At 50.5% G+C, this 22500-nt stretch overlaps 2 protein-coding genes across 3 annotated transcripts in view; both read left to right on the plus strand.

Annotated features, from left to right (window-relative positions):
• Positions 1-1584, plus strand: part of LOC135535714 (IQ domain-containing protein E-like) — a 20903-nt gene extending 19319 nt beyond the window's left edge. Inside the window, exons 21-23 of the mRNA XM_064962146.1 lie at positions 347-438; positions 657-758; positions 859-1584. Of these exons, the coding sequence (XP_064818218.1) occupies positions 347-438; positions 657-758; positions 859-986 (322 nt within the window). The 3' untranslated portion in view covers positions 987-1584. The remainder of the gene's footprint in view (positions 1-346; positions 439-656; positions 759-858) is intronic.
• A 145-nt stretch (positions 1585-1729) lies between these two features.
• The window catches only part of LOC135535712 (protein tweety homolog 3-like), an 85934-nt gene continuing 65163 nt past the window's right edge, over positions 1730-22500 (plus strand). For both annotated transcript variants that reach the window (XM_064962142.1, XM_064962144.1), the window contains exon 1: positions 1730-2882. In XM_064962142.1, the coding sequence (XP_064818214.1) occupies positions 2757-2882 (126 nt within the window). In that variant the 5' untranslated portion in view covers positions 1730-2756. The remainder of the gene's footprint in view (positions 2883-22500) is intronic.

Raw genomic sequence — 22500 nt, forward strand, 5'->3', positions numbered from 1 at the left:
ATAACTGTGTGTTTGTATTGTGTTGTATGACTGTGTGTTTGTATTGTGTCGTATAACTGTGTGTTTGTATTGTGTTGTATAACTGTGTGTTTGTATTGTGTTGTATAACTGTGTGTTTGTATTGTATAACTGTGTGTTTGTATTGTGTTGTATGACTGTGTGTTTGTATTGTGTTGTATGACTGTGTGTTTGTATTGTGTTGTATAACTGTGTGTTTGTATTGTGTTGTATAACTGTGTGTTTGTATTGTGTTGTATAACTGTGTGTTTGTATTGTATAACTGTGTGTTTGATTTGTGTTGTATAACTGTGTGTTTGTATTGTGTTGTGTAACTGTGTGTTTGTAGCTCTGAGTCTCCAGCCTCTCCTCCCTGTGGACCCACACCATCTCCTAGAAGAGTCCCCTCTGTCCCTTCAACACACACTCCCAGCAACACAGGTGAGACACACACACACACACACACACACACACTGAATCTGACTCCTTGGTGGCACAGCGCTGACTGAAGGACAAATCAGGATTTGAAAGTGTGTGTGTGTGTGTGTGTGTGTGTGTGTGTGTGTGTGTGTGTGTGTGTGTGTGTGTGTGTGTGTGTGTGTGTGTGTGTGTGTGTGTGTGTGTGTGTGTGTGTGTGTGTGTGTGTGTGTGTGTGTTAGCCCTTCCAGGCAGTGATGTAGATGAAGATGTAACGGAGCTGAGTGAGGAAGATCCCTGGCCCGTCTCTAACACACTATCCAACAGGAGGAGACTCACACCAGGTATGCTGTCTGTGGATATATATGTGTGTGTGTGTGTGTGTCCCTGTGTGTGTATTTATAATGTGTGTGTATATAATGTGTTCCTGTGCTTCACCTGTAGCCCAACTACAGCTCCACCCACCTCCAGATTCCAAGGTTGCTAAGGCGATGGACTCTGAGGATTCCGACGATGACATCATCGTGTCTCCGTCTCGTCTCGTGGGAAGGAGAGAAGAAATCTACTTCTAGACCAGAGCATTGCATTATGGGATATGAAGTGTGTGTGTGTAGCTGGGTATGCAGGCTTTTACTCCAGCCCTACACCAGATTAAATCAAGGTCCAGAGGACATGCTGATAAGTAGAACCAAGTGTGTTTCGGTAGTGCAGGGCTGGAACGAAGTCCTGCACATGCAGTAGCTCTCCGGGAGGGGAGTGGTTGTTGGTGTCAGGGCTGTAATGATAATGATGATAATCCTGAACATATCCAGGAGGGTTACTTGGCCAGCTCTCTGCCCAATAAATCTCAGTTCTGATACAGATCGTTTTTTATGTTGCCAAAGTGCCTGAGTGCTGTATATAGATTATTGATGGTCATAAACAAAGTTATAAATCATGGAGTTTATTGGAGAATGAGCGACTTTTAAAACATGTCTATCACTATAAACACTGCTGATTCAAACTGTGAAATTATTATCATATTCTACTGCAATATGACGCTCAGAGGAGAGTGTGTGTGCGCGCGCGTGATCGTGCCTTGAGTTGTGTTTATTATAATGGCTGTAATCCATGAAAATAATGTTTTATCTGATTAAATGAGTATCTTTCCTTGAATGGTGAAACACTTCAGAGGTTATGGTGTTTCTTTGTTTTTTTTATGAAAATGTGTGTTGTGATGTTTTGTCGTAATGGACATCGACTGGGTTGTGTATTACCGTTACACCGTCGGAAGGGAGGGGGGATCTGAGTATTTGCGCATACAACTCCGCTCCGCTCTGCACACATGCTCGACAGATCTATTTGCAGAGCGAGCTGCAGTGAGAAGCTTTGTCCTCTTAGGGGTTTTCGAGCTCGTGTTTGCTTCGCCCTCCAAATTCGTTTAACGGTGAACAATGTAGCAGCCGACGACGGCGACGTTTCATCACCGGGAGGACATTTAAAACGAACCCCCACCGGGACCGCTCGTTGAACGGATGTTAAATCTCATAATTTAATTGGAGGTCATTTAAACCTGAACTCCCCCTTCTCATTGGGATCTAGAAAAGAGAATATTTGATTCGTGCATATTTTTATCGGACAAATCTAACCGTAATGTAACGGCATTTTTTTTTTGTGGTAAGCGGTCTTTCTAAGAGTGGGTGTCCGTTATTTTTCGGCTGAGATGTGAGAGAGTTGTCGTGATTTCTGCTGCAGTCCCGCTGTTTTAGCCTACATCGGCTGTATAAGGAACAATAGCCTCCAATCTGTGGATGAACAGGGAGTTTGGTGGTGCCACCGCTAGGTTTCTAAGGAGAAGTGTTCACATTGCAAAATGAGACTTGGCTGCATTCACACATAGTTTGGAGCAGAATATGGATTTTTTTTCTGTCGTCCTGGCTCAGAGTTGGGAATGCGGTAATGGAGAACCGGAATAATCCAATATAGCCTAACCGCTCGTGGCTGGAAGAAACGAATAGACCCGTGGGAACGAGAATGTTGGCGGTCCTGGAAATTGTAGCCTGCAACACCGTAAATCAATCAACGACCGACTCAGTAAACGAATTATTGCTGATTTGACCGTGGCGTCGGTCGACGGTAGCCTACCCTAGAACAAACCGTCAATAACGGAAAATCGATATTTGTATTGATGACGGAATCACATCGATGATAACAACCCACTCGGCGCACGACACTACTCCACGTTCAGAAGAGAATCATAGACCGTGGGTGGGCGTTGTAAGCAGTGTTGTTGACCGGAAGAGGACACATATTTCGGTCTGACAGATTGGCAGTGACACCGGCGGGTCTGTGCGTGTGAGAGGATGGCGGCGGTAGTAAACTACTCTCCCCCATGGTGGGTCAACCTGCTCCACCGCCTCCCCCACTTCAACCTGCAGTTTGAGACGGTCAGCAGCGACTTCAAACCCGAGGACTCAGAGTACCAGAAGGTAGGTTTAGAACACACACAGATGCATGCATACAGACCACACACACAACCCTGATCAGAGGAGCACGTTTTATCTCCAAGGCCTTTTTCAATCAAAACCGTTATCCAGATCAACACTCACTAAAGCCCTATGGAGTGACCCCAGGTGGCACAGCGGTCTAAGGCACTGCATCTCAGTGCTAGAGGCGTCACCACAGTCCCTGGTTCGATTCCAGGCTGTATCACAGCGGTCTAAGGCACTGCATCTCAGTGCTAGAGGCGTCACCACAGTCCCTGGTTTGATTCCAGGCTGTATCACAACCGGCCTCGATTGGGAGTCCCATAGGGCGGCACATAATTGGCCCAGTATCGTCCGGGGTAGGGTTTAACCGGGGTAGGGTTTGGCCGGGGTAGGGATAGGCCAGGGTAGGGTTTGGCCGGGGTAGGGTTTAGCCGGGGTAGGGTTTAGCCGGGGTAAGGGTAGGGTTTAGCCGGAGTAAGGGTAGGGTTTAGCCGGGGTAGGGGTAGGGTTTAGCCGGGGTAAGGGTAGGGTTTAGCCGGGGTAGGGGTAGGGTTTAGCCGGGGTAGGGGTAGGGTTTAGCCGGGGTAGGGTTTAGCCGGGGTAAGGGTAGGGTTTAGCCGGAGTAAGGGTAGGGTTTAGCCGGGGTAGCGGTAGGGTTTAGCCGGGGTAAGGGTAGGGTTTAGCCGAGGTAAGGGTAGGGTTTTCGCCGGGGTAGGGGTAGGGTTTAGCCGGGTTAGGGTTTGGCCGGGGTAGGGTTTGTCCAGGGTAGGGGTAAGCCGGGGTAGGGTTTAGCCGGGTTAGAGTTTGGCCGGGGTAGGGTTTGTCCAGGGTAGGGATAAGCCGGGGTAGGGTTTGGCCGGGGTAGGCCGTCATTGTAAAAAAGAATTTGTTCTGACCTGACCTTCCTAGTTATATACAGGTTCCATAAAATCATTGTTATAATAATAATCTACTACCAAAGGGAAACAGATGGCCCATCCATCCACTCCTAGGTAGTATTCCAACACTTGTCTCCTCATCTCCTGTCCTTGTCTCCTGGCCTTCATGATAACAAATTGATGCAGAAACAGTTCAAGTCCATTACTGTGTAATTTTAAAAAAAACACTGACTATTGTAACTCCATCTTGATTGACAGTGTTACTAGTGTTATTACACATGTAACAGCAGCTTGGTGTGACGGGCCAGTGGCTTGTTGGGTGAAGAAGGGACGGACAGAGGAGGGAAAGAGACAAGGAACCGTGATTTAGAGGAGGAGGGCTTACCAAGTTCAAGTGGTGAGCGTGGGAAGCTGCCTACCATGAAAAACGAGAGAGAGAGAGAGAAAGAGAGAGAAGAATTGTGTGAGAAAATAACGGTAGAAACTGAGGATATGAGAGAGATGTGTAATAGACCAGTTATTGAGTTCAGTATTATTCATAGAGAAAGAGAGAGATGGAGAAGAGAGGGAGAGAGAGAGAGAGATAAAGGAGAGAGGGAGAGAGAGAGAGAGATGAAGAAGAGAGGGAGAGAGAGAGATAAAGGAGAGAGGGAGAGAGAGAGAGAGAGAGAGAGAGAGAGAGAGAGATAAAGGAGAGAGGGAGAGAGAGAGAGAGAGAGATAAAGGGTAGAGGGAGAGGGAGAGAGATAAAGGAGAGAGAGAGAGAGAGATAAAGGAGAGAGGGAGAGAGAGAGAGAGAGAGAGAGAGAGGGAGAGAGAGAGAAAGAGAGAGAGGGAGAGAGAGAGAGAGAGAGGGAGAGAGAGATAAAGGGTAGAGGGAGAGAGAGAGAGAGAGATAAAGGAGAGAGGGAGAGAGAGAGAGAGAGAGAGATAAAGGGTAGAGGGAGAGAGAGAGAGATAAAGGAGTGAGGGAGAGAGAGAGAGATAAAGGAGAGAGGGAGAGAGAGAGAGAGAGAGAGAGAGAGATGTAGAAGAGAGGGAGATGTACCATAGACCAGTCATTGAGATGTAATACCCAATAGAAGGAGATGTAGAATGACGTCACTGTGTTATTCATACCCTATTCCCTATATAGTGCACTACTTTTAACCAGAACCCTATGGTACCCTATTCCCTATATAGTGCACTACTTTTAACCAGAACCCTATGGTACCCTATTCCCTATATAGTGCACTACTTTTAACCAGAACCCTATGGTACCCTATTCCCTATATAGTGCACTACTTTCAACCAGAACCCTATGGTACCCTATTCCCTATATAGTGCACTACTTTTAACCAGAACCCTATGGTACCCTATTCCCTATATAGTGCACTACTTTTAACCAGAACCCTATGGTACCCTATTCCCTATGTAGTGCACTACTTTTAACCAGAACCCTATGATACCCTATTCCCTATGTAGTGCACTACTTTTAACCAGAACCCTATGGTACCCTATTCCCTATATAGTGCACTACTTTTAACCAGAACCCTATAGGGAATACGGTGCCATTTGGGCCACATCCACAGTCTGTCTACTACAACCACAGTCTGTCTACTACAACCACAGTCTGTCTACTACAACCACAGTCTGTCTTCTACAACCACAGTCTGTCTACTACAACCACAGTCTGTCTACTACAACCACAGTCTGTCTTCTACAACCACAGTCTGTCTACTACAACCACAGTCTGTCTACTACAACCACAGTCTGTCTACTACAACCACAGTCTGTCTACTACAACCACAGTCTGTCTACTACAACCACAGTCTGTCTACTACATCCACAGTCTGTCTACTACATCCACAGTCTGTCTACTACATCCACAGTCTGTCTACTACAACCACAGTCTGTCTACTACAACCACAGTCTGTCTACTGGTCTACTACAACCACAGTCTGTCTACTACAACCACAGTCTCTCTACTACAACCACAGTCTGTCTACTACAACCACAGTCTGTCTACTACAACCACAGTCTGTCTACTACAACCACAGTCTGTCTACTACAACCACAGTCTGTCTATTACAACCACAGTCTGTCTACTACAACCACAGTCTGTCTACTACAACCACAGTCTGTCTATTACAACCACAGTCTGTCTACTACAACCACAGTCTGTCTACTACCACCACAGTCTGTCTACTACAACCACAGTCTGTCTACTACAACCACAGTCTGTCTACTACCACCACAGTCTGTCTACTACAACCACAGTCTGTCTACTACCACCACAGTCTGTCTACTACAACCACAGTCTGTCTACTACAACCACAGTCTGTCTACTGGTCTACTACAACCACAGTCTTTCTACTACAACCACAGTCTGTCTTCTACAACCACAGTCTGTCTACTACAACCACAGTCTGTCTACTACAACCACAGTCTGTCTACTACAACCACAGTCTGTCTACTACAACCACAGTCTGTCTACTACAACCACAGTCTGTCTACTGGTCTACTACAACCACAGTCTGTCTACTACAACCACAGTCTGTCTACTACAACCACAGTCTGTCTACTACAACCACAGTCTGTCTACTACAACCACAGTCTGTCTACTACAACCACAGTCTGTCTACTACCACCACAGTCTGTCTACTACAACCACAGTCTGTCTACTACAACCACAGTCTGTCTACTACAACCACAGTCTGTCTACTACAACCACAGTCTGTCTACTACAACCACAGTCTGTCTACTACCACCACAGTCTGTCTACTACAACCACAGTCTGTCTACTACAACCACAGTCTGTCTACTGGTCTACTACAACCACAGTCTTTCTACTACAACCACAGTCTGTCTTCTACAACCACAGTCTGTCTACTACAACCACAGTCTGTCTACTACAACCACAGTCTGTCTACTACAACCACAGTCTGTCTACTACCACCACAGTCTGTCTACTACAACCACAGTCTGTCTACTACCACCACAGTCTGTCTACTACAACCACAGTCTGTCTACTACAACCACAGTCTGTCTACTACAACCACAGTCTGTCTACTACAACCACAGTCTGTCTACTGGTCTACTACAACCACAGTCTTTCTACTACAACCACAGTCTGTCTTCTACAACCACAGTCTGTCTACTACAACCACAGTCTGTCTTCTACAACCACAGTCTGTCTACTACAACCACAGTCTGTCTACTACAACCACAGTCTGTCTACTACAACCACAGTCTGTCTACTACAACCACAGTCTGTCTACTGGTCTACTACAACCACAGTCTGTCTACTGGTCTACTAACACCACAGTCTGTCTACTGGTCTACTACAACCACAGTCTGTCTACTGGTCTACTACAACCACAGTCTGTCTACTACAACCACAGTCTCTCTACTACAACCACAGTCTGTCTACTACAACCACAGTCTGTCTACTACAACCACAGTCTGTCTACTACAACATCATAAGCTCCTTTCAAAACAAGTCAGTTAGTCTGTTGGAATGTAGCTGGTTTTGCTCATGCCTCCCAACCCAACCCCGGCTCTGTCTCTCTCCTTCTCTCTCCTTCTCTCTCCTTCTCTCTCCTCTCTCCTTCTCTCTCCTCTCTCCTGCCTCCCAACCCAACCCCAGCTCTGTCTCTGTCCTTCTCTCTCCTTCTCTCTCCTTCTCTCTCCTCTCTCCTTCTCTCTCCTCTCTCCTTCTCTCTCCTGCCTCCCAACCCAACCCGGTCTCTGTCTCTCTCCTTCTCCATCCTTCTCTCTCCTCTCTCCTTCTCTCTCCTTCTCTCTCCTGCCACCCAACCCAACCCCGGCTCTGTCTCTCTCCTTCTCTCTCCTTCTCTTTCCTTCTCTCTCCTTCTCTCTCCTTCTCTCTCCTGCCTCCCAACCCAACCCTGTCTCTGTCTCTCTCCTTCTCTCTCCTTCTCTCTCCTTCTCTCTCCTGCCACCCAACCCAACCCCGGCTCTGTCTCTCTCCTTCTCTCTCCTTCTCTTTCCTTCTCTCTCCTTCTCTCTCCTTCTCTCTCCTTCTCTCTCCTGCCTCCCAACCCAACCCTGTCTCTGTCTCTCTCCTTCTCTCTCCTTCTCTCTCTGTCTCTCCTCTCTCTGTCTCTCTCCTTCTCTCTCCTTCTCTCTCCTTCTCTCTCCTGCCTCCCAACCCAACCCCGTCTCCTTCTCTCTCCTTCTCTCTCCTTCTCTCTCCTGCCTCCCAACCCAACCCCGGCTCTGTCTCTCTCCTTCTCTCTCCTAAATCAGAACTGAACTGTTAAGTACCCATTTCCTCCAAACCCCATTTAGGGGGGACACTAAAACCCTTTGTGTGTGTGTGTGCGTGTGCGTGCGTGTGTGTGTGTGTGTGTGTGTGTGTGTGTAAGTTTTCTAAGGGCCCTAATTCAGACTAATTGCATCCTGTTGTGTTTTGGTGCTTGGACTGTTTCTGTGTCACTGAGCTTTCACCACTGTGTTTGCACAGTACATGAATTTACAGTATGTGTCAACTGTTTCTGTGTCGCTAGACATTTAGCATTGTGAGTGTGTCTGGCCTGGTTGTTGGAGGTGAGGTCACAGCTAGCCCCCAGGGGGTCGTTGTCAAGGCGACACGTCTGTAGGGCCGTGTGAAGTCCAGGCTGTGGAGGACGGAATCCCGGAATCCAGACATTCAAACGGAATTCAACAATATTCAAAAATGTATTGAAGTCAGTAGAACATCCATTAATTAGCCCGTTAATCAGAAGACATGAACAAAAATGCCTCAGTGATTCTTATTTCCCCGCCACTTTCTGAAGAGGCAAGTCTGTCTGGGTGTTTTTTTTCTCTCTACCAATTTGTGTTGCCGTTAGCGATGATGCTAATGACAACCGTCGTCTGGTAGAGATGAAAAGGCTTTTCTAGAAACTCTATTAAATGTTAACTACCAAGTAGCCTCTGCCTACCTGGCGGAATGATATCATGATTATATACAGTGGGGCAAAAAAAGTATTCAGTCAGCCACCAATTGTGCAAGTTCTCCCACTTAAAAAGATGAGAGAGGCCTGTAATTTTCATCATAGGTACACTTCAACTATGACAGACAAAATGAGAAGAAAAAAAAATCCAGAAAATCACATTGTAGGATTTTTAATGAATTTATTTGTAAGTCCAGTGGCCATTTTGTTTAGCTAACGCTGCAGTCTCGAGTGCTACAGAAACATCAGAACAACGGTCTCTGGCTGGTGCAGACCTCAAAAGTGGTCTCAGGGGTCACGTAGAAAAATGAAAAGAAATATATATTGCTGAGTTTTCTAAATGCAGATCTCACATGCTTCTTGTTGTAATTTCTGCTCAGCATCAGACACATCTTGTGCTTTGTGTTGCACTTCTCTCCTCCCTGGCGTTCTATCAGCAGACATGGCTCTGGCTGGTGTCTAGCTCCTTGTCTCTCCTCCCTGACTGGTGTCTAGCTCCTTGTCTCTCCTCCCTGGTGTTCTACCAGCAGACATGGCTCTGGCTGGTGTCTAGCTCCTTGTCTCTTCTCCCTGGTGTTCTACCAGCAGACATGGCACTGACTGGTGTCTAGCTCCTTGTCTCTCCTCCCTGGCGTTCTACCAGCAGACATGGCTCTGACTGGTGTCTAGCTCCTTGTCTCTTCTCCCTGGTGTTCTACCAGCAGACATGGCTCTGACTGGTGTCTAGCTCCTTGTCTCTCCTCCCTGGTGTTCTACCAGCAGACATGGCTCTGACTGGTGTCTAGCTCCTTGTCTCTCCTCCCTGGCGTTCTATCAGCAGACATGGCTCTGGCTGGTGTCTAGCTCCTTGTCTCTTCTCCCTGGTGTTCTACCAGCAGACATGGCTCTGACTGGTGTCTAGCTCCTTGTCTCTCCTCCCTGGTGTTCTACCAGCAGACATGGCTCTGACTGGTGTCTAGCTCCTTGTCTCTCCTCCCTGACTGGTGTCTAGCTCCTTGTCTCTCCTCCCTGGCGTTCTACCAGCAGACATGGCTCTGACTGGTGTGTAGCTCCTTGTCTCTCCTCCCTGGCGTTCTACCAGCAGACATGGCACTGACTGGTGTCTAGCTCCTTGTCTCTCCTCCCTGGCGTTCTACCAGCAGACATGGCTCTGACTGGTGTGTAGCTCCTTGTCTCTCCTCTCTGACTGGTGTCTAGCTCCTTGTCTCTCCTCCCTGGCGTTCTACCAGCAGACATGGCTCTGACTGGTGTCTAGCTCCTTGTCTCTCCTCCCTGGCGTTCTATCAGCAGACATGGCTCTGACTGGTGTCTAGCTCCTTGTCTCTCCTCCCTGGCGTTCTATCAGCAGACATGGCTCTGACTGGTGTCTAGCTCCTTGTCTCTCCTCCCTGGCGTTCTATCAGCAGACATGGCTCTGACTGGTGTCTAGCTCCTTGTCTCTCCTCCCTGGCGTTCTATCAGCAGACATGGCTCTGACTGGTGTCTAGCTCCTTGTCTCTCCTCTCTGGCTGGTGTCTAGCTCCTTGTCTCTCCTCCCTGGCGTTCTACCAGCAGACATGGCTCTGACTGGTGTCTAGCTCCTTGTCTCTCCTCCCTGGCGTTCTACCAGCAGACATGGCACTGGCTGGTGTCTAGCTCCTTGTCTCTCCTCCCTGGCGTTCTATCAGCAGACATGGCACTGACTGGTGTCTAGCTCCTTGTCTCTCCTCCCTGGCGTTCTATCAGCAGACATGGCACTGACTGGTGTCTAGCTCCTTGTCTCTCCTCTCTGACTGGTGTCTAGCTCCTTGTCTCTCCTCCCTGGCGTTCTATCAGCAGACATGGCACTGACTGGTGTCTAGCTCCTTGTCTCTCCTCTCTGGCTGGTGTCTAGCTCCTTGTCTCTCCTCCCTGGCGTTCTATCAGCAGACATGGCACTGACTGGTGTCTAGCTCCTTGTCTCTCCTCCCTGGCGTTCTACCAGCAGACATGGCACTGGCTGGTGTCTAGCTCCTTGTCCCTCCTCCCTGGCGTTCTACCAGCAGACATGGCACTGACTGGTGTCTAGCTCCTTGTCTCTCCTCCCTGGCGTTCTACCAGCAGACATGGCACTGACTGGTGTCTAGCTCCTTGTCTCTCCTCCCTGGCGTTCTACCAGCAGACATGGCACTGGCTGGTGTCTAGCTCCTTGTCCCTCCTCCCTGGCGTTCTACCAGCAGACATGGCACTGGCTGGTGTCTAGCTCCTTGTCCCTCCTCCCTGGCGTTCTACCAGCAGACATGGCACTGACTGGTGTCTAGCTCCTTGTCTCTCCTCTCTGACTGGTGTCTAGCTCCTTGTCTCTCCTCTGGTGTGTAGCTCCTTGTCTCTCCTCTCTGGCTGGTGTGTTGCTCCTTGTCTCTCCTCTGGTGTGTAGCTCATTGTCTCTCCTCTGGTGTGTAGCTCCTTGTCTCTCCTCTGGTGTGTAGCTCCTTCTCTCTCCTCTGGTGTGTAGCTCCTTGTCTCTCCTCTGGTGTGTAGCTCCTTGTCTCTCCTCTGGTGTGTAGCTCCTTCTCTCTCCTCTGGTGTGTAGCTCCTTGTCTCTCCTCTGGTGTGTAGCTCCTTGTCTCTCCTCTCTGACTGGTGTGTAGCTCCTTGTCTCTCCTCTCTGGCTGGTGTGTTGCTCCTTGTCTCTCCTCTGGTGTGTAGCTCCTTGTCTCTCCTCTCCTCTGGTGTGTAGCTCCTTGTCTCTCCTCTGGTGTGTAGCTCCTTCTCTCTCCTCTGGTGTGTAGCTCCTTGTCTCTCCTCTAGTGTGTAGCTCCTGGTCTCTCCTCTGGTGTGTAGCTCCTTGTCTCTCTTCTCTGGCTGGTGTGTAGCTCCTTGTCTCTCCTCTGGTGTGTAGCTCCTTGTCTCTCCTCTGGTGTGTAGCTCCTTGTCTCTCCTCTCTGGCTGGTGTGTTGCTCCTTGTCTCTCCTCTGGTGTGTTGCTCCTTGTCTCTCCTCTGGTGTGTTGCTCCTTGTCTCTCCTCTGGTGTGTTGCTCCTTGTCTCTCCTCTGGTGTGTAGCTCCTTGTCTCTCCTCTGGTGTGTAGCTCCTTGTCTCTCCTCTGGTGTGTAGCTCCTTGTCTCTCCTCTGGTGTGTTGCTCCTTGTCTCTCCTCTCTGACTGGTGTGTAGCTCCTTGTCTCTCCTTTGGTGTGTAGCTCCTTGTCTTTCCTCTGGTGTGGAGCTCCTTGTCTCTCCTCTGGTGTGTAGCTCCTTGTCTCTCCTCTCCTCTGGTGTGTAGCTCCTTGTCTCTCCTCTGGTGTGTAGCTCCTTGTCTCTCCTCTGGTGTGTAGCTCCTTGTCTCTCCTCTGGTGTGTAGCTCCTTGTCTCTCTTCTCTGGCTGGTGTGTAGCTCCTTGTCTCTCCTCTGGTGTGTAGCTCCTTGTCTCTCCTCTGGTGTGTAGCTGCTTGTCTCTCCTCTCTGGCTGGTGTGTTGCTCCTTGTCTCTCCTCTGGTGTGTAGCTCATTGTCTCTCCTCTGGTGTGTAGCTCATTGTCTCTCCTCTGGTGTGTAGCTCCTTGTCTCTCCTCTGGTGTGTAGCTCCTTCTCTCTCCTCTGGTGTGTTGCTCCTTGTCTCTCCTCTGGTGTGTAGCTCCTTGTCTCTCCTCTGGTGTGTAGCTCCTTGTCTCTCCTCTGGTGTGTAGCTCCTTGTCTCTCTTCTCTGGCTGGTGTGTAGCTCCTTGTCTCTCCTCTGGTGTGTAGCTCCTTGTCTCTCCTCTGGTGTGTAGCTGCTTGTCTCTCCTCTCTGGCTGGTGTGTTGCTCCTTGTCTCTCCTCTGGTGTGTAGCTCATTGTCTCTCCTCTGGTGTGTAGCTCATTGTCTCTCCTCTGGTGTGTAGCTCCTTGTCTCTCCTCTGGTGTGTAGCTCCTTCTCTCTCCTCTGGTGTGTTGCTCCTTGTCTCTCCTCTGGTGTGTAGCTCCTTGTCTCTCCTCTGGTGTGTAGCTCCTTGTCTCTCCTCTGGTGTGTAGCTCCTTGTCTCTCCTCTCTGGCTGGTGTGTTGCTCCTTGTCTCTCCTCTGGTGTGTAGCTCCTTGTCTCTCCTCTGGTGTGTAGCTCCTTGTCTCTCCTCTGGTGTGTAGCTCCTTGTCTCTCCTCTGGTGTGTAGCTCCTTGTCTCTCCTCTCTGGCTGGTGTGTTGCTCCTTGTCTCTCCTCTGGTGTGTAGCTCCTTCTCTCTCCTCTGGTGTGTAGCTCCTTGTCTCTCCTCTGGTGTGTAGCTCCTTGTCTCTCCTCTCTGGCTGGTGTGTTGCTCCTTGTCTCTCCTCTGGTGTGTAGCTCCTTCTCTCTCCTCTGGTGTGTAGCTCCTTGTCTCTCCTCTGGTGTGTAGCTCCTTGTCTCTCCTCTGGTGTGTAGCTCCTTGTCTCTCCTCTGGTGTGTAGCTCCTTGTCTCTCCTCTGGTGTGTAGCTCCTTGTCTCTCCTCTGGTGTGTAGCTCCTTGTCTCTCCTCTGGTGTGTAACTCCTTGTCTCTCCTCTGGTGTGTAGCTCCTTGTCTCTCTTCTCTGACTGGTGTGTAGCTCCTTGTCTCTCCTTTGGTGTCTAGCTCCTTGTCTCTCCTCTCTGACTGGTGTGTAGCTCCTTTTCTCTGGTACTTTTCTCAGTGTTACTGTAGTCTACTTGTCTCAGTGTTACTGTGATCTACTTTTCTCAGTGTTACTGTAGTCTACTTGTCTCAGTGTTACTGTAGTCTACTTGTCTCTGGTATAAAATGCATGATCAACTTCAGGCAAAGTATTAGGAAATGTAGCTGGCTCCATTCTTTCTATAATAAACATTAGAACTATGATGCATTGTTTTTTCTCTTCCTTCTAGAAAAGACCTTGACCTTTTTTTCATTTTAAACTCATTTACTTGTGTGGCTACCAGCACTTCTGTTGTCATCTGATGAAAATGAAGCTCTCTTCTGCCCAATGTGTTGCACTAATGTCTTTTCTGTGAAGGAAAACTATAGTTGTTCTGATCGCTCTATTGAAGCAAAGCAAACACGGTTGACTTTCAATATAAACCTATACAGATGTGTGAGTTCTAACGTGGCACATGGGTTTCCTGTTGTGGACTTACAACATCCGGGTTGGTTATTTTTCTATATAAAATGTGTGATTTTTGAGAATGAAAACGTGGAAAAACTAAACGGAATCAGGCAAAAAAAAAGATTAGACTGAATTTATAGGGCCCTACATCTGTTTGTATGTATAGTGGGGCTATTCAGTATGAGGTCACTGTTGGCCCTGGGGGGGAGGGGGGGTATAGACGCTCAGAGGGAGATGGTGAACGGAGAGAGATGGAGGGAGAGAGGGAACTTAGAGAGGGGAGAAGGGAGGGGTGTATAGACGCTCAGAGGGAGATGGTGAACGGAGAGAGATGGAGGGAGAGAGGGAACGGAGAGAGGGGAGAAGGGAGGGATGTTGTCTGTAGTGAAAGAAGGCTCTATCTCTCGCTCAGCTTTAGATGGCTCAGTCTATCTTGGCTGAGAGGCTTTCATGCTTCTCTCTCCAGCTGACACACACACACACACACACACACACACACACACACACACACACACACACACACACACACACACACACACACACACACACACACACACACACACACTGAGCCCTCTGTGTTTCTCTGTGATGTGATTGACCACCAGATAATTAGTATGCGGTCGAAGAGAGAAGCTTAAAAAAAGGGACCCAAAACACACACGCGCGTGCATGTGTAGTCCAACTGCTCTGTATCCACGGCGATGGTTTACTCCTCGACAACGGCTGGGTCCGGAACGCTGACTGGTGGAATTCTGTGGCAACATCGGAATGCTCTTAAAGAGTTGTAATCCCAGGGTTCTTTAAGGCAGTGGAAACGTGTGTGTGTGTGTGTGTGTGTGTGTGTGTGTGTGTGTGTGTGTGTGTGTGTGTGTGTGTGTGTGTGTGTGTGTGTGTTTGTGTGTGTGTGTGTGGAGGGAGGGGGATACACAGAGTCAGCTAAAAGAACAGTAGTGGAACAGCTGTTGAGGATTAAAGAGGAGACATGACTCCAGCTATACGCCCGTGTGCATGATGGGAAAGACAGACACACACAGGGAGACTCCTGAATCCGGTCACAGGATTGACTCCGACACGCCGACCAGCAGGGGACAGTCCATGTAGTTCTCACGTGAAGGTGAACGTTCTGAAGCAGTGATTGTCTTGATGCTGGTCCTGAGGGAGGCACAATCTGCACATGTTAAGGTTTTACCAAGCACTTAACACCTGATTCCACTAATCAACTCTTCCCAAGCACTTAACACCTGATTCCACTAATCAACTCTTCCCAAGCACTTAACACCTGATCCTGTACCTTTTGGGTCCCCTGGACTAGTATCCCCAGGACTAGTATCCCCAGGACTAGTATCCCCAGGACTAGTATCCCCTGGACTAGTATCCCCTGGACTAGGATCCCCAGGACTAGTATCCCCAGGACTAGTATCCCCAGGACTAGTATCCCCTGGACTAGTATCCCCAGGACTAGTATCCCCAGGACTAGTATCCCCAGGACTAGTATCCCCAGGACTAGTATCCCCAGGACTAGGATCCCCTGGACTAGTATCCCCAGGACTAGTATCCCCAGGACTAGGATCCCCAGGACTAGGATCCCCTGGACTAGTATCCCCAGGACTAGTATCCCCAGGACTAGTATCCCCAGGACTAGTATCCCCAGGACTAGTATCCCCAGGACTAGTATCCCCAGGACTAGTATCCCCAGGACTAGTATCCCCTGGACTAGTATCCCCAGGACTAGTATCCCCAGGACTAGTATCCCCTGGACTAGTATCACCAGGACTAGTATCCCCAGGACTAGGATCCCCAGGACTAGTATCCGTATCCCCAGGACTAGTATCCCCAGGACTAGTATCCCCAGGACTAGTATCCCCAGGACTAGTATCCCCAGGACTAGTATCCGTATCCCCAGGACTAGTATCCCCAGGACTAGTATCCCCAGGACTAGTATCCCCAGGACTAGTATCCCCAGGACTAGTATCCGTATCCCCAGGACTAGTATCCCCAGGACTAGTATCCCCAGGACTAGTATCCCCAGGACTAGTATCCGTATCCCCAGGACTAGTATCCCCAGGACTAGTATCTCCAGGACTAGTATCCCCAGGACTAGGATCCCCAGGACTAGTATCCCCGGGACTAGTATCCCCAGGACTAGTATCCCCAGGACTAGTATCCCCAGGACTAGGATCCCCAGGACTAGTATCCGTATCCCCAGGACTAGTATCCCCAGGACTAGTATCCGTATCCCCAGGACTAGTATCCCCAGGACTAGTATCCCCAGGACTAGTATCCCCAGGACTAGTATCCCCAGGACTAGTATCCCCAGGACTAGGATCCCCAGGACTAGTATCCGTATCCCCAGGACTAGTATCCCCAGGACTAGTATCCCCAGGACTAGTATCCCCAGGACTAGGATCCCCAGGACTAGTATCCCCAGGACTAGTATCCCCAGGACTAGTATCCCCAGGACTAGTATCCCCAGGACTAGGATCCCCAGGACTAGTATCCATATCCCCAGGACTAGCATCCCCTGGACTAGTATCCCCAGGACTAGTATCCCCAGGACTAGTATCCCCAGGACTAGTATCCCCAGGACTAGTATCCCCAGGACTAGGATCCCCAGGACTAGCATCCCCAGGACTAGGATCCCCAGGACTAGCATCCCCAGGACTAGTATCCCCTGGACTAGTATCCCCAGGACTAGTATCCCCTGGACTAGTATCCCCAGGACTAGGATCCCCAGGACTAGTATCCCCAGGACTAGTATCCCCAGGACTAGGATCCCCAGGACTAGTATCCCCAGGACTAGTATCCCCAGGACTAGTATCCCCAGGACTAGTATCCCCAGGACTAGTATCCATATCCCCAGGACTAGCATCCCCTGGACTAGTATCCCCAGGACTAGGATCCCCAGGACTAGTATCCCCAGGACTAGTATCCCCAGGACTAGGATCCCCAGGACTAGCATCCCCAGGACTAGTATCCCCAGGACTAGCATCCCCAGGACTAGTATCCCCAGGACTAGTATCCCCAGGACTAGTATCCCCAGGACTAGTATCCCCAGGACTAGTATCCCCAGGACTAGTATCCGTATCCCCAGGACTAGCATCCCCAGGACTAGTATCCCCAGGACTAGCATCCCCTGGACTAGTATCCCCAGGACTAGTATCCCCAGGACTAGTATCCCCAGGACTAGTATCCCCAGGACTAGTATCCCCAGGACTAGTATCCCCTGGACTAGTATCCCCTGGACTAGTATCCCCAGGACTAGTATCCCCAGGACTAGTATCCGTATCACCAGGACTAGTATCCCCAGGACTAGTATCCGTATCCCCAGGACTAGCATCCCCAGGACTAGTATCCCCAGGACTAGCATCCCCTGGACTAGTATCCCCAGGACTAGTATCCCCAGGACTAGTATCCCCAGGACTAGTATCCCCAGGACTAGTATCCCCAGGACTAGTATCCCCTGGACTAGTATCCCCTGGACTAGTATCCCCAGGACTAGTATCCCCAGGACTAGTATCCGTATCACCAGGACTAGTATCCCCAGGACTAGTATCCCCAGGACTAGTATCCCCAGGACTAGTATCCGTATCCCCAGGACTAGTATCCCCAGGACTAGTATCCCCAGGACTAGTATCCCCTGGACTAGTATCCCCTGGACTAGTATCCCCAGGACTAGTATTCCCAGGACTAGTATCCCCTGGACTAGTATCCCCAGGACTAGTATCCCCAGGACTAGTATCCCCAGGACTAGGATCCCCAGGACTAGTATCCCCAGGACTAGTATCCCCAGGACTAGTATCCCCTGGACTAGTATCCCCTGGACTAGTATCCCCAGGACTAGTATCCCCAGGACTAGTATCCCCAGGACTAGTATCCGTATCCCCAGGACTAGTATCCGTATCCCCAGGACTAGTATCCCCAGGACTAGTATCCCCAGGACTAGTATCCCCTGGACTAGTATCCCCTGGACTAGTATCCCCTGGACTAGTATCCCCTGGACTAGTATCCCCAGGACTAGTATCCCCAGGACTAGGATCCCCAGGACTAGTATCCCCAGGACTAGTATCCCCAGGACTAGTATCCCCAGGACTAGTATCCCCAGGACTAGTATCCGTATCCCCAGGACTAGTATCCCCAGGACTAGTATCCCCAGGACTAGTATCCCCAGGACTAGTATCCCCAGGACTAGTATCCCCAGGACTAGTATCCCCAGGACTAGGATCCCCAGGACTAGTATCCCCAGGACTAGTATCCCCTGGACTAGTATCCCCTGGACTAGTATCCCCAGGACTAGTATCCATATCCCCAGGACTAGTATCCCCAGGACTAGTATCCCCAGGACTAGTATCCCCAGGACTAGTATCCCCAGGACTAGTATCCGTATCCCCAGGACTAGCATCCCCAGGACTAGTATCCCCAGGACTAGCATCCCCTGGACTAGTATCCCCAGGACTAGTATCCCCAGGACTAGTATCCCCAGGACTAGTATCCCCAGGACTAGTATCCCCAGGACTAGTATCCCCTGGACTAGTATCCCCTGGACTAGTATCCCCAGGACTAGTATCCCCAGGACTAGTATCCGTATCACCAGGACTAGTATCCCCAGGACTAGTATCCGTATCCCCAGGACTAGCATCCCCAGGACTAGTATCCCCAGGACTAGCATCCCCTGGACTAGTATCCCCAGGACTAGTATCCCCAGGACTAGTATCCCCAGGACTAGTATCCCCAGGACTAGTATCCCCTGGACTAGTATCCCCTGGACTAGTATCCCCAGGACTAGTATCCCCAGGACTAGTATCCGTATCACCAGGACTAGTATCCCCAGGACTAGTATCCCCAGGACTAGTATCCCCAGGACTAGTATCCGTATCCCCAGGACTAGTATCCCCAGGACTAGTATCCCCAGGACTAGTATCCCCTGGACTAGTATCCCCTGGACTAGTATCCCCAGGACTAGTATTCCCAGGACTAGTATCCCCTGGACTAGTATCCCCAGGACTAGTATCCCCAGGACTAGTATCCCCAGGACTAGGATCCCCAGGACTAGTATCCCCAGGACTAGTATCCCCAGGACTAGTATCCCCTGGACTAGTATCCCCTGGACTAGTATCCCCAGGACTAGTATCCCCAGGACTAGTATCCCCAGGACTAGTATCCGTATCCCCAGGACTAGTATCCGTATCCCCAGGACTAGTATCCCCAGGACTAGTATCCCCAGGACTAGTATCCCCTGGACTAGTATCCCCTGGACTAGTATCCCCTGGACTAGTATCCCCTGGACTAGTATCCCCAGGACTAGTATCCCCAGGACTAGGATCCCCAGGACTAGTATCCCCAGGACTAGTATCCCCAGGACTAGTATCCCCAGGACTAGTATCCCCAGGACTAGTATCCGTATCCCCAGGACTAGTATCCCCAGGACTAGTATCCCCAGGACTAGTATCCCCAGGACTAGTATCCCCAGGACTAGTATCCCCAGGACTAGTATCCCCAGGACTAGGATCCCCAGGACTAGTATCCCCAGGACTAGTATCCCCTGGACTAGTATCCCCTGGACTAGTATCCCCAGGACTAGTATCCATATCCCCAGGACTAGTATCCCCAGGACTAGTATCCCCAGGACTAGTATCCCCAGGACTAGTATCCCCAGGACTAGGATCCCCAGGACTAGTATCCCCTGGACTAGTATCCGTATCCCCAGGACTAGTATCCCCAGGACTAGTATCCGTATCCCCAGGACTAGTATCCCCTGGACTAGTATCCCCAGGACTAGTATCCCCAGGACTAGTATCCCCTGGACTAGTATCCCCTGGACTAGTATCCCCAGGACTAGTATCCCCAGGACTAGTATCCCCTGGACTAGTATCCCCAGGACTAGTATCCCCAGGACTAGTATCCCCTGGACTAGTATCCCCTGGACTAGTATCCCCAGGACTAGTATCCCCAGGACTAGTATCCCCAGGACTAGTATCCCCTGGACTAGTATCCCCAGGACTAGTATCCCCAGGACTAGTATCCCCAGGACTAGTATCCCCAGGACTAGTATCCGTATCCCCAGGACTAGTATCCCCAGGACTAGTATCCGTATCCCTAGGACTAGTATCCCCAGGACTAGTATCCCAAGGACTAGTATCCCCAGGACTAGGATCCCCAGGACTAGTATCCCCAGGACTAGTATCCCCTGGACTAGTATCCCCAGGACTAGTATCCCCAGGACTAGGATCCCCAGGACTAGTATCCCCAGGACTAGGATCCCCAGGACTAGGATCCCCAGGACTAGGATCCCCAGGACTAGGATCCCCTGGACTAGTATCCCCAGGACTAGTATCCCCAGGACTAGTATCCCCAGGACTAGTATCCCCAGGACTAGGATCCCCAGGACTAGTATCCCCAGGACTAGGATCCCCAGGACTAGTATCCCCAGGACTAGGATCCCCAGGACTAGTATCCCCAGGACTAGTATCCGTATCCCCTGGACTAGTATCCCCTGGACTAGTATCCCCAGGACTAGTATCCCCAGGACTAGTATCCCCAGGACTAGTATCCCCAGGACTAGGATCCCCAGGACTAGTATCCCCAGGACTAGTATCCCCTGGACTAGTATCCCCAGGACTAGTATCCCCTGGACTAGTATCCCCTGGACTAGTATCCCCTGGACTAGTATCCCCAGGACTAGTTTCCCCAGGACTAGTATCCCCTGGACTAGTATCCCCAGGACTAGTATCCCCAGGACTAGTATCCGTATCCCCAGGACTAGTATCCCCAGGACTAGTATCCCCAGGACTAGTATCCCCAGGACTAGTATCCCCAGGACTAGTATCCCCAGGACTAGTATCCGTATCCCCAGGACTAGTATCCCCAGGACTAGTATCCCCTGGACTAGTATCCCCAGGACTAGTATCCCCAGGACTAGTATCCCCAGGACTAGTATCCCCTGGACTAGTATCCCCTGGACTAGTATCCCCAGGACTAGTATCCCCAGGACTAGTATCCCCAGGACTAGTATCCCCTGGACTAGTATCCCCTGGACTAGTATCCCCAGGACTAGTATCCCCAGGACTAGTATCCCCTGGACTAGTATCCCCTGGACTAGTATCCCCAGGACTAGTATCCCCAGGACTAGTATCCCCAGGACTAGGATCCCCAGGACTAGGATCCCCAGGACTAGGATCCCCTGGACTAGTATCCCCAGGACTAGTATCCCCAGGACTAGTATCCCCAGGACTAGTATCCCCAGGACTAGGATCCCCAGGACTAGTATCCCCAGGACTAGGATCCCCAGGACTAGTATCCCCAGGACTAGGATCCCCAGGACTAGTATCCCCAGGACTAGTATCCGTATCCCCAGGACTAGTATCCCTAGTATCCCCAGAGGTATGTAGAGGGAGGGGATACTAGTCCTGGGGATACTAGTCCTGGGGATACGGATACTAGTCCTGGTGATACTAGTCCTGGGGATACTAGTCCTGGGGATACGGATACTAGTCCTGGGGATACTAGTCCTGGGGATACGGATCCTAGTCCTGGGGATAGTCCTGGGGTCCTGGGGATACTATCCTGGGGATACTAGTCCTGGGGTATCCCCAGGGATACTAGTCCTGGGGATAGTAGTCCTGGGGATAGTAGTCCTGGGGATACTAGTCCTGGGGATAGTAGTCCTGGGGATACTAGTCCAGGGGATACTAGTCCAGGGGACTAGTCCAGGGGACTAGTCCAGGGGATACTAGTCCTGGGATACTAGTCCTGGGGATCCTAGTATCCCCTGGACTAGTATCCCCAGGACTAGTATCCCCAGGACTAGTATCCCCAGGACTAGTATCCCCTGGACTAGTATCCCCTGGACTAGTATCCCCAGGACTAGTATCCCCAGGACTAGTATCACCAGGACTAGTATCCCCAGGACTAGTATCCCCTGGACTAGTATCCCCTGGACTAGTATCCCCAGGACTAGTATCCCCAGGACTAGTATCCCCAGGACTAGTATCCCCTGGACTAGTATCCCCTGGACTAGTATCCCCAGGACTAGTATCCCCAGGACTAGTATCCCCTGGACTAGTATCCCCAGGACTAGTATCCCCTGGACTAGTATCCCCAGGACTAGTATCCCCAGGACTAGTATCTCCAGGACTAGTATCCCCAGGACTAGCATCCCCAGGACTAGTATCCCCAGGACTAGGATCCCCAGGACTAGGATCCCCAGGACTAGTATCCCCAGGACTAGTATCCCCAGGACTAGTATCCCCTGGACTAGGATCCCCAGGACTAGTATCCCCTGGACTAGTATCCCCAGGACTAGTATCCATATCCCCAGGACTCGTATCCCCAGGACTAGTATCCCCAGGACTAGTATCCCCAGGACTAGTATCCCCAGGACTAGGATCCCCAGGACTAGTATCCCCTGGACTAGTATCCCCAGGACTAGGATCCCCAGGACTAGTATCCCCAGGACTAGCATCCCCAGGACTAGTATCCCCAGGACTAGTATCCCCAGGACTAGTATCCCCAGGACTAGTATCCCCAGGACTAGGATCCCCAGGACTAGTATCCCCTGGACTAGTATCCCCAGGACTAGTATCCCCAGGACTAGTATCCCCAGGACTAGTATCCCCAGGACTAGTATCACCAGGACTAGCATCCCCAGGACTAGTATCCCCAGGACTAGTATCCCCAGGACTAGGATCCCCAGGACTAGTATCCATATCCCCAGGACTAGGATCCCCAGGACTAGTATCCCCAGGACTAGTATCCCCAGGACTAGTATCCCCAGGACTAG

This window comes from Oncorhynchus masou, unplaced genomic scaffold (assembly GCF_036934945.1).
Source record: "Oncorhynchus masou masou isolate Uvic2021 unplaced genomic scaffold, UVic_Omas_1.1 unplaced_scaffold_504, whole genome shotgun sequence".
Taxonomy (NCBI): Eukaryota; Metazoa; Chordata; class Actinopteri; order Salmoniformes; family Salmonidae; genus Oncorhynchus; species Oncorhynchus masou.